Source organism: Hyperolius riggenbachi, chromosome 12, assembly GCF_040937935.1.
Source record: "Hyperolius riggenbachi isolate aHypRig1 chromosome 12, aHypRig1.pri, whole genome shotgun sequence".
Taxonomy (NCBI): Eukaryota; Metazoa; Chordata; class Amphibia; order Anura; family Hyperoliidae; genus Hyperolius; species Hyperolius riggenbachi.
Window position 1 is genome coordinate 36,544,950 of NC_090657.1, and position 13,523 is coordinate 36,558,472.

General features: G+C 44.5%; 1 protein-coding gene across 1 annotated transcript in view; it reads right to left on the reverse strand.

Moving 5' to 3' along the window:
• The window catches only part of ITGB3 (integrin subunit beta 3), a 148,209-nt gene that overhangs the window by 11,155 nt on the left and 123,531 nt on the right, over window positions 1–13,523 (reverse strand). The window contains exon 14 of the mRNA XM_068263716.1: window positions 5,924–6,090. Coding sequence (XP_068119817.1) covers window positions 5,924–6,090 — 167 coding nt within the window. The remainder of the gene's footprint in view (window positions 1–5,923; window positions 6,091–13,523) is intronic.

The window sequence follows — 13,523 nt, forward strand, 5'->3', positions numbered from 1 at the left end:
TGTATCTTGTATGGGGCGCAGTGCATCTTGTATGGGGGTGCAGTGTATCTTATATGGGGGTGCAGTGTATCTTGTATGGGGCGCAGTGTATCTTGTATGGGGCGCAGTGCATCTTGTATGGGGGTGCAGTGTATCTTATATGGGGGCGCAGTGTATCTTGTATGGGGTGCAGTGTATCTTGTATGGGGCGCAGTGTATCTTGTATGGGGCGCAGTGTATCTTGTATGGGGCGCAGTGTATCTTGTATGGGGCGCAGTGTATCTTGTATGGGGGTGCAGTGTATCTTGTATGGGGAACAGTGTATCTTGTATGGGGCGCAGTGTATTTTGTATGGGGCGCAGTGTATCTTGTATGGGGGGTGCAGTGTATCTTGTATGGGGGGTGCAGTGTATCTTGTGTGGGGGTGCAGTGCATCTTGTATGGGGGGTGCAGTGTATCTTGTATGGGGCGCAGTGTATCTTGTATGGGGGGTGCAGTGTATCTTGTATGGGGCTGCAGTGTATCTTGTATGGGGGTGCAGTGCATCTTGTATGGGGGTGCAGTGTATCTTGTATGGGGGCGCAGTGTATCTTGTATGGGGGCGCAGTGTATCTTGTATGGGGCGCAGTGTATCTTGTATGGGGCACAGTGTATCTTGTATGGGGCACAGTGTATCTTGTATGGGGGTGCAGTGTATCTTGTATGGGGAGCAGTGTATCTTGTATGGGGAGCAGTGTATCTTGTATGGGGCGCAGTGCATCTTGTATGGGGGTGCAGTGTATCTTGTATGTGGGCGCAGTGCATCTTGTATGGGGCGCAGTGCATCTTGTATGGGGGTGCAGTGTATCAGGTATGTGGGCGCAGTGTATCTTGTATGCGGGCGCAGTGCATCTTGTATGGGGGTGCAGTGTATCTTGTATGGGGCGCAGTGTATCTTGTATGGGGCGCAGTGCATCTTGTATGGGGCGCAGTGTATCTTGTATGGGGTGCAGTGCATCTTGTAAGGAGGCGCAGTGCATCTTGTATGGGGGTGCAGTGCATCTTGTATGGGGGTGCAGTGTATCTTGTATGGGGGTGCAGTGTATCTTGTATGGGGCGCAGTGCATCTTGTATGGGGCGCAGTGCATCTTCTATGGGGCAGAGTGTATCTTGTATGGGGCGGAGTGTATCTTGTATGGGGGCGCAGTGTATCTTGTATGGGGGCGCAGTGTATCTTGTATGGGGGTGCAGTGTATCTTGTATGGGGAGCAGTGTATCTTGTATGGGGGCGCAGTGCATCTTGTATGGGGGTGCAGTGTATCTTGTATGGGGCTGCAGTGTATCTTGTATGGGGCTGCAGTGTATCTTGTATGGGGCTGCAGTGTATCTTGTATGGGGCGCAGTGTATCTTGTATGGAGGTGCAGTGCATCTTGTATGGGGGTGCAGTGCATCTTGTATACGGGCGCAGTGTATCTTGTATGGGGGTGCAGTGCATCTTGTATGGGGCGGAGTGCATCTTGTATGGGGGCGCAGTGCATCTTGTATGGGGGTGCAGTGTATCTTGTATGGGGCTGCAGTGTATCTTGTATGGGGCGCAGTGTATCTTGTATGGAGGTGCAGTGCATCTTGTATGGGGGTGCAGTGCATCTTGTATACGGGCGCAGTGTATCTTGTATGGGGGTGCAGTGCATCTTGTATGGGGCGCAGTGTATCTTGTATGGGGCGCAGTGCATCTTGTATGGGGCGCAGTGCATCTTGTATGGGGCGCAGTGCATCTTGTATGGGGGTGCAGTGCATCTTGTATGGGGCGCAGTGTATCTTGTATGAGGCGCAGTGCATCTTGTATGGGGGTGCAGTGTATCTTGTATGTGGGCGCAGTGTATCTTGTATGGGGGTGCAGTGCATCTTGTATGGGGGTGCAGTGTATCTTGTATGTGGGCGCAGTGTATCTTGTATGGGGGTGCAGTGCATCTTGTATGGGGCGCAGTGTATCTTGTATGGGGGCGCAGTGTATCTTGTATGGGGCGCAGTGTATCTTGTATGGAGGTGCAGTGCATCTTGTATGGGGGTGCAGTGCATCTTGTATACGGGCGCAGTGTATCTTGTATGGGGGCGCAGTGTATCTTGTATGGAGGTGCAGTGCATCTTGTATGGGGGCGCAGTGCATCTTGTATGGGGGTGCAGTGCATCTTGTATGGGGGCGCAGTGTATCTTGTATGGGGGCGCAGTGTATCTTGTATGGGGCGCAGTGTATCTTGTATGGGGAGAAGTGTATCTTGTATGGGGGTGCAGTGTATCTTGTATGGGGGTGCAGTGTATCTTGTTTGGGGGTGCAGTGTATCTTGTTTGGGGGTGCAGCGCATCTTGTATGGGGAGCAGTGTATCTTGTATGGGGAGCAGTGCATCTTGTATGGGGCGCAGTGCATCTTGTATGGGGCGCAGTGTATCTTGTATGGGGGTGCAGTGCACTGTGGTCACTGAAGAGTCATCTTTGCCTTGGAACAATTTCCAGGTCCTCATTGGACAAATGGTGATCTTATCGAGCCAGCATAGCATCTGGCAAGCAATTAAGATAAGATGGAACTATATATAGTGGAGATGCCCATGTAACTTATTTTAATTGGCACTGATCCTGATTGTAGATTGATGGCCTAGAGGCTCTTGAAGTGTAATTGTTTCACTATGCAGCCTTGTCGTGTAGAAGCACTTCCATTAACTCCGCTTCCTTCAGCCAAACTGTACCAATTTTGCTGCAAGCAGTATTCTGTTTTTTAAGGGGGACGAGGCAAGATGTGTCCGAGCGCCTGGGCTTAATCATGTGATTATTGTGCATGCAAGCGTCACATTTCATGAGTACCGCCTTACAAGCCCTGTAAAGATCATGCCACATTTTATTCCCTTAATGCTTTGCACATTGGACATAAATGGCATCCCACCCTGAAGCAGCCCCTCAGTGTCACCACGTGTGTTTGTCTTTGCATTATCCTATGAATGTTTGCAATAAAACTGTCCTAAGGGTTCTACAGTATGTGCTTCCATCGCTAGCTGTTAATCAGTTCAATCATTACCACTGTTAAAGTGGACTTAAACTCTCTAAAAGATGAGCAACAGCATAACCACCTTTAGGGCCCTTTTACACCTAAAGAGGAACTCCAGTGAAAATAATGTAAATAAAAAAAGTGCTTCATTTTTACAATAATTATGTATAAATGATTTAGTCAGTGTTTGCTCACTGTAAAATCTTTTAAATCCCTGATTTACATTCTGACATTTATCACATGGTGACATTTTTACTGCTGACAGGTGATGTAGCTGCTGCATGCTTTTTTGGCAGTTGGAAACAGCTGTAAACAGCTATTTCCCACAATGCAACAAGGTTTCCAGACAGGAAACTGCCAGGAGTACCTCGGTCCTCAGAGTTTCTTGTGGGAGGGGTTTCACCACAATATCAGTCATACAGCGCCCCCTGATGGTCTGTTTGTGAAAAGGAATAGATTTGTCATGTAAAAGGGGGTATCAGCTACTGATTGGGGTAAAGTTCAATTCTTGGTCGGAGTTTCTCTTTAAAGGACCATTGTCGTGAAAAAAGTAGGCAGTTAAAATCTGACAGAACCACAGGTTTTGGGCCAGTCCATCTCTTCATGGGGGATTCTAAGGGTTTTCTTTGTTTTAAACAGCATTTCCTGAACAGCAGCGTAACTGCCAAAAATAGTAAGATACCAGCCGGCCTTCCTACTCACTGCACACTATTTTGTTAGACTTTGCAACTTCCATTCAGGAAATGCTGTTGAAAACAAAGAAAACCCTGAGAATCCCCCATAAGGAGATGGACTGGCCCAAAACTTGTCAGTTCTGTCACATTTTAACTGCCTCCTTTTTTCGCGATAGTGGTCCTTTAATCAGTTGATCTCAGTTATAACTGAAAGAAAACTGATTTTCAATGTAATGTCCATGTTTTCTTATGGCACAGTTCCCACTATACACGTTTAAACCAAAATCTTTTTCACAATGCACGGCTATGGAAAAAACACCACACACTAACGCATACCAATGCATTAAGTGTAAAAAGGCCCTTAAAGAAAAATATTTCTTTATTACAACTTATAGAATTTCAACAGAGATCCTGCAGTGTTTACCTGGTTTCCTGGGAGCACAGAAAAGGTTAACCTCCTGTGTTTACATATTAGCACAGGACCTCTGCACACATGGGCAGAGATCAGACACAGCTGACAGCCCCGATTTACACCTGCTGAGCATTTGCAGATAAAAGAGAAATAGGCAGGCTGTTCTCTGTAAACACACACAGGGTGTATTTCTCTGTGTTTTCCTTGTCTGCTGTGCGAGAGTTTAGGTCCGCTTTGAGGTTTGGACCTTTAAACCTTCTCGATAACTTATAGCGGATTACACTTTTAAGAAAATACAAATTGCCATCAACATAAATCAGGGTTCAACTTTTTTTGTTTGTTTTTTGCAAGTTAGTGTTTTTTCCCCATTTCAATCTAAAGCCACAATATCCAGAAACAGACAACGAACTTAAGTTACTCCTCTTTGCAGCCTCAGCAATGGTACTTTGGAGTGTCTCATGGGAACTGTATTCCTCAGACATTCAAATCTTCCTACAGGAGTATTTAGCTGCACAGTGCAAGAGGCTTAATTATTCCTTTGCAACACATACACTCATCCATTGACTGCCAGCAAACTGCATACATTTAATTTACAAGGGGAACTGTAGTCAGAGTCTTGGATGCTGTTCCTAGTCTATCAGCTATCCCTAAACTGGGCTATTCTCCATCCTAACGCAAACCCCTAGCTTTCCCGAATGTAAACCCCTTACCTACGGTGACCAGACGTCCCGCTTCAGCCGGGAAGCATCCCGGATTCGGGGTCTCCTGTCCCAGGCTGCGCTATGTCCTGGGAAACGTCCCGCTTTTAGCTGCGGGATGTCCCGGCCTCGGGACTCTGGCTACCGTCCGATTGCATTAACTGGCCCGCAGCGTCTAATAGACACCGTGCCAGTTCATAGCCCGCAGCCCCGCTCCAGCCTGCATAGTCTTCTGGCAGGCAAAGCAGGGCTACGGGAAGATGGCGTCCGAAGCCCTGTACTGCAGACTATTTGTTTCTCCAGTACAGGGCTTCGGGCGCCATCTTCCCGTAGCCCTGCTATTCCATTCAGCGCGGGAGATTGCAGGTGCAAGGTCTCTGGGGGAGCTGCGCACCAGAGGCCGGCGGGGAGAGGAGACCTATGTCAGGTGAGTAAATTATTTTTTTTGCAGGTGAAATGTTGCCCAAATTGCGTTTATTTTCTGCTGAAATGTTGCCCAAATTGCAATTTGTTTTCTGCTGAAATGTTGCCCAAATTGCGTTTGTTTTCTGCTGAAATGTTGCCCAAATTGCGTTTATTTTCTGCTGAAATGTTGCCCAAATTGCAATTTGTTTTCTGCTGAAATGTTGCCCAAATTGCGTTTGTTTTCTGCTGAAATGTTGCCCAAGTTGCGTTTATTTTCTGCTGAAATGTTGCCCAAATTGCATTTGTTTTCTGCTGAAATGTTGCCCAAATTGCGTTTGTTTTCTGCTGAAATGTTGTCCAAATTGCGTTTGTTTTCTGCTGAAATGTTGCCCAAGTTGTGTTTATTTTCTGCTGAAATGTTGCCCAAATTGCGTTTGTTTGCAGGTGAAATGTTGCCCACATTGCGTTTATTTTCTGCAGAAATGTTGCCCACATTGCATTTATTTTCTGGTGTCTGGGGTAACTGTTGCTGCATTTATTATTTAATGGTCATAGTTGGCTATATTTGCTGCTTTGGGGTTATGGTTACACCCCGCCCATACAATTTCATGGCCAAGCCAATTTTTCACCCTCTCCCTCATCATAAATCACATCCTAAAGGCCAACCCCAACCTTCCTAATATATTTTTCACTTTCTGGGTGCGGAGAAGTCTCAGGAGAGTTTATTGGGTACTCACCGTGTCCCATTTTGCCTTCGATCTCTCCTCTTCGAATTTGGCAAACTCCTTTCGATCATGAATGGTGACAAGCAGCTTCCAAATCAGCAGCGCTACCAGGCCCACAAGCAAGATGGCTCCCATGACAGACATTAATACCACAAGGATGTCAGGACCCTCAGGGCATTCTGTGAGGGATAAATGAGAGGTTATGTCAACATAACAACAAGTTGGGGCAAGTTATAATTATAGTTTGTTCCATGTCTGATCTGTCTTTATAGAATAAAAAATAATCCTGTCAAAGGGCTTAAACTTCAGCTGCAGCAGTTATGGATCCTGGGGTATGAAGATCCCTTTTTGTGGGCAACCTATTTATTACTCTTTAAAGGGACTGCGAGCACCTCTCATGGGCATGCCTTTAAGCCAGACGGCTTCCAGCAAAGTCATGCTACAACCCCTCTGGAGGAGCCTCTTGCAATGGCCATGCGCAGAGCCGGGACAATGTCCTCCAGCACCCAAGGCTGAGACACCAAAGTGCGCCCCTCCATCCCTGCCACCCCAGCCGTCACACACTGATTGCTATTAGACTAAGAGGCGCCACAGGGCCCACAACCTCCCCAACACCTTAATATCTAGTTATCTGGCTTGAATTCACTGCTATGTATCCCCTGTTCTTATTTCTTTCTGCTTCAAACACAATTAGGAATGACAGCTGAATGAATTCTGCGCCCCCTCCTACACTGCGCCCTGAGGCTGGAGCCTCTCCAGCCTATGCCTCGGCCCGGCTCTGGCCATGCGTGTCACTTCCTCTTCCTGCTTCATTCAGTGATGCACTTCTCTAACAGAGAAGACAGGGGTGACCTGGAAGTTATAACATAGCCAAGATGGCAGCCACGATTTTTTAATTGAAATCGAACGAAAACTATTTCATGTAGAACGGCGTCAAATGAAAAGAGGAGAGAACAAGCTACGGAAAGGTATGCATCTTTAAGTACTTTACAGTACTGGTCGGAGTCTTAAAGGCATGCCCATAAGAGGTGCCCGGAGTCCTTTTAAAACGCAATTCCCCATAAAAATGATCTTCGTTTTGTATAGCGTGAAATGCGTTAGAGCCCCTTCTGTATTTTTTATACTTGTCCTGTGTGTCCATCTGTGAGAATTTCCACAGACAGGAAGTGGGGAAATCTTCCCAAGCATTACAAATAATGTGTGCAGTTTGGGAAATGAGGCAATGAATGTGTCCTCACAAGTACAGAAGATGTGTTGGAAGGCAGAATATATTTGGCGTATACCCCTACATTGCCTAGTGCAAGGAGGGCCATATCTCAGCTTCTCCCCACACCTAACTACTCATCGCCGGGACCATACTTAAAGTGGATCCGAGATGAACTTTTACTCATTGCATAATTGTGTTCCTTTTCTATTGTTTATAGGGCATTCCTCAAGCCAAATACTTTTTTTTTTTTTTTTTAATACTCTAATTCCCTATAAACTAAAGAAGCCACGCCCACAGGTTTTCAGAGAGCCAAGGCACTTTCAGACAGTAGCAAGGGCTTATGGGAGCTCAGTCTGGGCAGGAGGAGGGGGAGGTATTACTAGCCAGAGCTTTCAGAGGCAGAGGGGAGGAGGGATGAGGAGGGGGGATTAGGTTTTTTTTTCTCAAGATGCAGATAAGCCTGCTTCTGTGTAATGTTTACAAACAACATGGCTGCTGTCATTGTATCACATGAATAATCAATCATATTCTATTAAAGCTGTTTGCAGCTAGATTTGCTGTGTAAACAATCTAAACTTTAGATAAGATATATAGACAAATTACTTGTTATAGTTAGTTTTTCATCTCGGTTCCGCTTTAAAGAGGAACTCCACTGAAAATAATGTAATAAAAAAAGTGCTTCATTTTTACAATAATTATGTATAAATGATTTAGTCAGTGTTTGCTCATTGTAAAATCTTTCCTCTCCCTGATCTACATTCTGACATTTATTACATGGTGACATTTTTACTGCTGGCAGGTGATGTAGCTGCTGCTTGCTGTTTTGGCCATTGGAGACAGCTGTAAACAGCTATTTCCCACAATGTAACAAGGTTCACAAACTGCCAACAGTACCTTGGTCCTCAGCTTCTTATGGGAGGGGTTTCATCACAATATCAGTCATACAGCGCCCCCTGATGGTCTGTTTGTGAAAAGCAATAGATTTCTCATGTAAAAGGGGGTATCAGCTACTGATTGGGATAAAGTTAAATTCTTGGTTGGAGTTTCTCTTTAAGTGGGTCCCTCCTCTCATGAGGCCCAGGTGTGGTTGCAAACTCTGCATCCTCGTACTATGCAAAATAAGTTTTACCTCACTTTTGACCTCCGTACCCGAATGTAATCACAAGTGGTCCTGGGGACAAGCAATGAAAAACTCTAGGCCCTTTCACACCAGAGGGCTTTTTCGGCGTTTTAACGCCACGGCCAAAGTTGGCGTTTTCCTAGGTAAAAGAAAGTCCATAGACTTTCATTTTATCATTCACACTAAACGCCGCGTTTTGGAGCGTTGCGTTTCAACGCTCCCAGGCGCTTTTTCTGGGCCTACCGCGGCGTTTCTCATTACAATTGATTGTAATGTATAGGCGTTAAAACGCCTTCAAAACGCCTTCAAAACGCCTGCAGCCAAAACGCAGCGTTTTAGCCTTTCACCGCTGCCTGTAGTGTGAAAGAGCCCTTACTGTAACCCGCTCTCTAAGACTAAAGGGTCTATTTGTCATGACAGAATAATAGTAAGGGACACAGAAGGAATTAGTACTTGTTTGCCAACACTATCCGTACTAAAATGCTGACTAGAGCTGAGCTTCAAACAACCTTGCAGGACCCCCTCCCCCCATCTCATCAGTGGCATCCCATAGGGCCCATTCACACTTATGCGATGAGCGGGCGTTTACTGCTAATCGCCAGTGGTCGCAGAGCAAAGCAACTATATGGCAATGATCGCACTGCCGTGATCGCTAGTGATTTGCGATTAGTGCTAAATGCAAACATGCTACATGCAGCATTTTTCGCGTTTTACGAGCGCTCGCGATTGCAATGTATTTCAATCGTGATCACTAAAAAAAATATCCGAAAATGTCCAGTGAAAAATACACGTAAAAATCACTTTACGCAGCTTGTAAGTACAGAGGTGAATTCACCATTGTCACCACTCAGCAGTAGCACAATGGCGTAGTGAATAGCACAGCCGCCTAGCAGCGCTGGGTCCCTGGAGTTTGTATGTTCTCCCGTGTATGTGTGGGTTTCCTCTGGGCACTCCGGTTTCCTCCCACATCCCAAAAACATACAGATAAGTAAATTGGTTCATTGACATCCCACTAAATTGGCCCTAGACTACAATGGACACATGACTATGGTAGTGATTTGACTGCAAATATGTACCCTGTAAAGCGCTGCAGAAGATGTTGGCACTATATAAATACTAAATAATAATGAATAATGTTCGCTTGTCACATAGCTCCCAACTGTCCCTCTTTTGGAGGGACAGTCCCTCTTTAGGACCCCTGTCTCTCTGTCCCTCTTTCTTCCTCATTTGTCCCTTTTTCAGGACTTTGTCCCTCTTTCTATGTACCATAAATATATATATATAATTTCTCTACTAAAAAAATGTATTTAATTGACTCTAAACTTTATGTCCATCCTTTAAATTGATATATTACTGTATAAACGTTAATATGAAGGAAAATGAACCAGGATAGAAAGGACCAGTGTGGTTTGAATTATAAAACATACTTTTCTTATGAAATCTTTATGGTATGCATGACTAGGGGTGTGATGGGGGCGTGATCAGGGGTGTGGCTTAAGTGTCCCTCTTTCTCATCTCAAAATTTGGGAGGTATTATGTTGTCAGAGTAAAGGTGGCCATACATGGTATAATTTTTCAATTAGATAATTTAGTTCGATTATTCCGTTAGATCGAATATAAAGATTTTTCCAGCATGTCCGATCATTTTTCCCGAAAAAAACGGGATAATCGTACGAATTTCTTGATCGAAAAAAAAATATTTTCAACTTTCATTCAATTCGATCATTTTACATCGAATAAACGGGAAAATCGAACGTTTTTATTGTACCATGTATAGCCACCATAAGGGTGGCCATACATAGTACAATTTTTCATTTTTTTTCGATTAGATAATTTAGTTCGATTATTCCGTTAGATCGAATATAAAGATTTTTCCAGCATGTCCGATCTGATTTTTCTCGAAAAAACTGAATAATCGTTCAAATTTCTTGATAAAAAAAAAAATGTTTTCAACTTTCATTCAATTCGATCATTTAGATCAAATAAATGGGATAATCGAACGTTTTTATTGTACCGTGTATGGCACCATAAGGGTGGCCAAACATGGTACAATTTTTCATTTTTTTTTCGATTAGATAATTTAGTTCGATTATTCTGTTAGATCGAAGATTTTTCCAGCATATCTGATCTGATTTTGGTGGCCATACACGATACAATAAAAACGTTTGATTTTCCCTTTTATTCGATCTAAATGATCGAATCGAATGAAAGTTGAAAATATTTATTTTTCGATCAAGAAATTCATACGATTATCCCGTTTTTCCAAGAAAAATCAGATCGGACATGATGGAAAAATCTTTATATTCGATCTAACGGAATAATCAAACTTAATTATCTGATGGAAAAAAAAAAATGAAAAAATGTACCATGTATGGGCACCTTAAAGGGATACTGTAGGGGGGGTCAGGGGAAAATGAGTTGAACTTACCCGGGGCTTCTAATGGCCCCCCGCAGACATCCTGTGCCCATGGAGCCACTCACCGATGCTCTGGCCCCACCTCCGGTTCACTTCTGGAATTTCTGACTAAAGTCAGAAAACCACTGCGTCTGCGTTGCCGTGTCCTCGCTTCCGCTGATGTCACCAGGAGTGTATAGCACAAGCCCAGTATGGTCTGTGCCTGCACAGTACGCTCCTGGTGACATCAGCGGGAGCGAGGACACGGCAACACAGGCGCAGTGGTTTTCTGACTTTAGTCAGAAATTCCAGAAGTGAACCAGAGGCGGGGCCGGAGCATCGGTGAGTGGCTGCGCGGGCACAGGATGTCTGTGGGGGACCATTAGAAGCCCCGGGTAACTTCAACTCATTTTCCCCCGACCCCCCTACAGTATCCCTTTAAGGAAATGCATGAAAGGCACTGAGGGATGTCAGGACATCATAAGCACATTCCTTCTGAAACAGCTGGACTGCAGAGACGAGGCACGCAGAGGATTCTAACCCTTGATTGGAGCTCAGAATACACCTATGCAGCTGAATTATATAGTCGTCAATCATCTTTGGACGTCACGGCATATTTTCCAGATGGCATTTCAGAGACTGACTGTGCCAAGTACCCAGGAGTTAAGAGCCGGGCCGTGATTGAGGAAATACATTACAGCTCGTCAGAGGGGGATGGAGGAATTCCTGTAAAGCTTGTGATTTTCTCACGTACTGTACTTCCGTGCTTCTGGGACATGTTACTGAAATTGAGGGCGGGGGAGATTTGTTATTAATGGATGGTTAAATCTCAGACAAAGTTGTGATTTAACACTTTGTCGGATAGAGGGACCTGCCAGCTGGATTTCTACAGTTGTCAGTGGTAGACTGTATACTTTGGCTGCTGTGCGTGTTTGGCGTGGGAGGCTGGCCATTAAAAGCACTGGTGTTCTAAACATATGAGATGAAGTTAGGACTCCCATCTATGACAGATAAATTCCATGTTACCAAATATGCAATATATAAACATCAGGGAAAGGCATGCGGAGGGCGTTGTCAAATGCAACCAGATTCTCTCTATACAGCAGACCTGCAAGAAACCTGGACAATATCCAGCATATAATACAAAATCATCCTTAAAGAGGAACTCCAGTGAAAATAATGTAGTAAAAAAAGTGCTTCATTTTTTACCATAATTATGTATAAATGATTTAGTCAGTGTTTGCTCATTGTAAAATCTTTCCTCTCCCGATTTACATTCTGACATTTATTACATGGTGACATTTTTACTGTGGGCAGGTTATGTAGCTGCTCCTAGCTGTTTTGGCTGTTAGAGACAGCTGTAAACAGCTAATTCTTGTCTGTGAACATTGTTACATTGTGGCAGTTTGCCCAGAGTACAGCGGTACTCAGAGCTTCTTGTGGGAGGTGTTTCAGCACAAAATCAGTCATACAGCGCCCCCCGATGGTCTGTTTGCGAAAAGCATTATATTTCTCATGTAAAAGGGGGTATCAGCTACTGATTGGGATAAAGTTCAATTCTAGGTTGGAGTTTCTCTTTAACCACTTTACCCCCGGCGGTACGAATTTCTCCGTCCCTTTTTTCCCCCCTAAAAAACCAGGGACGGAGAAATCCGTACCTTCCGAGCTACCGCCGCTGTCCGCGCTCCCGCCGCTCGTGCGCTCGCACACGCCGCTCGTGCACGCCGCCGCCCGCTCGCCCGGAGATCAGTGAACGGGAAAATCCATTCCCGTTCGTTGATCTAGCCCCCGCAACGATCTGCTGTTTCTTTCAGAAACAGCGAGATCATTGTGAGTCTCCCAGCCTCCTACTGCTTCCTGTAAGCGTCCTTCCGGACGCTTACAGGTCGCATGTAAACAAACACTCTGTGGCCATCTTGTGGCCAAATAGTAAACTACACCCTAAAAGCATTTTACATATACAAACATTACATTTACACAATAAATTAACTCATTACCTCCCACACTCCCCAATTTTTATTTTTTTTTTGTAATTGAAAAAAAAAAAAACACAATAAAAAAAAAAACATAAATAGTTACCTTAGGGACTGAACTTTTTAAATATTTATGTCAAGAGGGTATAACACTGTTACTTTATAAACTGCGGGCTTGTAATTAGGGATGGATGCAAAACTGAAAAAAATGCACCTTTATTTCCAAATAAAATATTGTCGCCAAACATTGTGATAGGGACATAATTTAAATGGTTTTATAACCGGGACAAATGGGTTAATACATTTCATGGGTTTTAATTACAGTAGCATGCTTTATTTAAAAACTATAATGGCCGAAAACTGAAAAATAATAATTTTTTCCCACATTTTTTCCTATTTCCCCATTAAAACACATTTAGAATAAAATAATTCTTGGCACAATGTCCCACCTAAAGAAAGCCTAATTGGTGGCGAAAAAAACAAGATATAGTTCATTTCATTGGGATAAGTAATAATAAAGTTATAGACGAATGAATGGAAGGAGCGCTGAAAGGTGAAAATTGCTCTGGTGGTCAGGGGGTAAAACCCCTCAGTGGTGAAGTGGTTAAAGTTACAAGCGTTAAGCTTGTTAAAGGAAACCTTTAAAAGGGAAGGTCCGAGCAAATGAAAAAACAAAAAAGATCTACTTACCCGGGGTTTCCTCCAGCGCCTGGCAGCCACCCTGTGCCCTTGCCGCAGCTCCGTTGTCAGCCGGTGGCCCAGGGTCTGCTCCGGGGCAGAAGCCAACTTCGCCAGGTCAGCATCTACTACGCCTGTGCGAGTGCCGCTCTCGGTCACGCTCACGTAGCTTGCGCAGTATACTTCAGACCACGTCAGTGTGACCAAGAGTGCCTCTCGCGCAGGTGCAGTAGATGCCG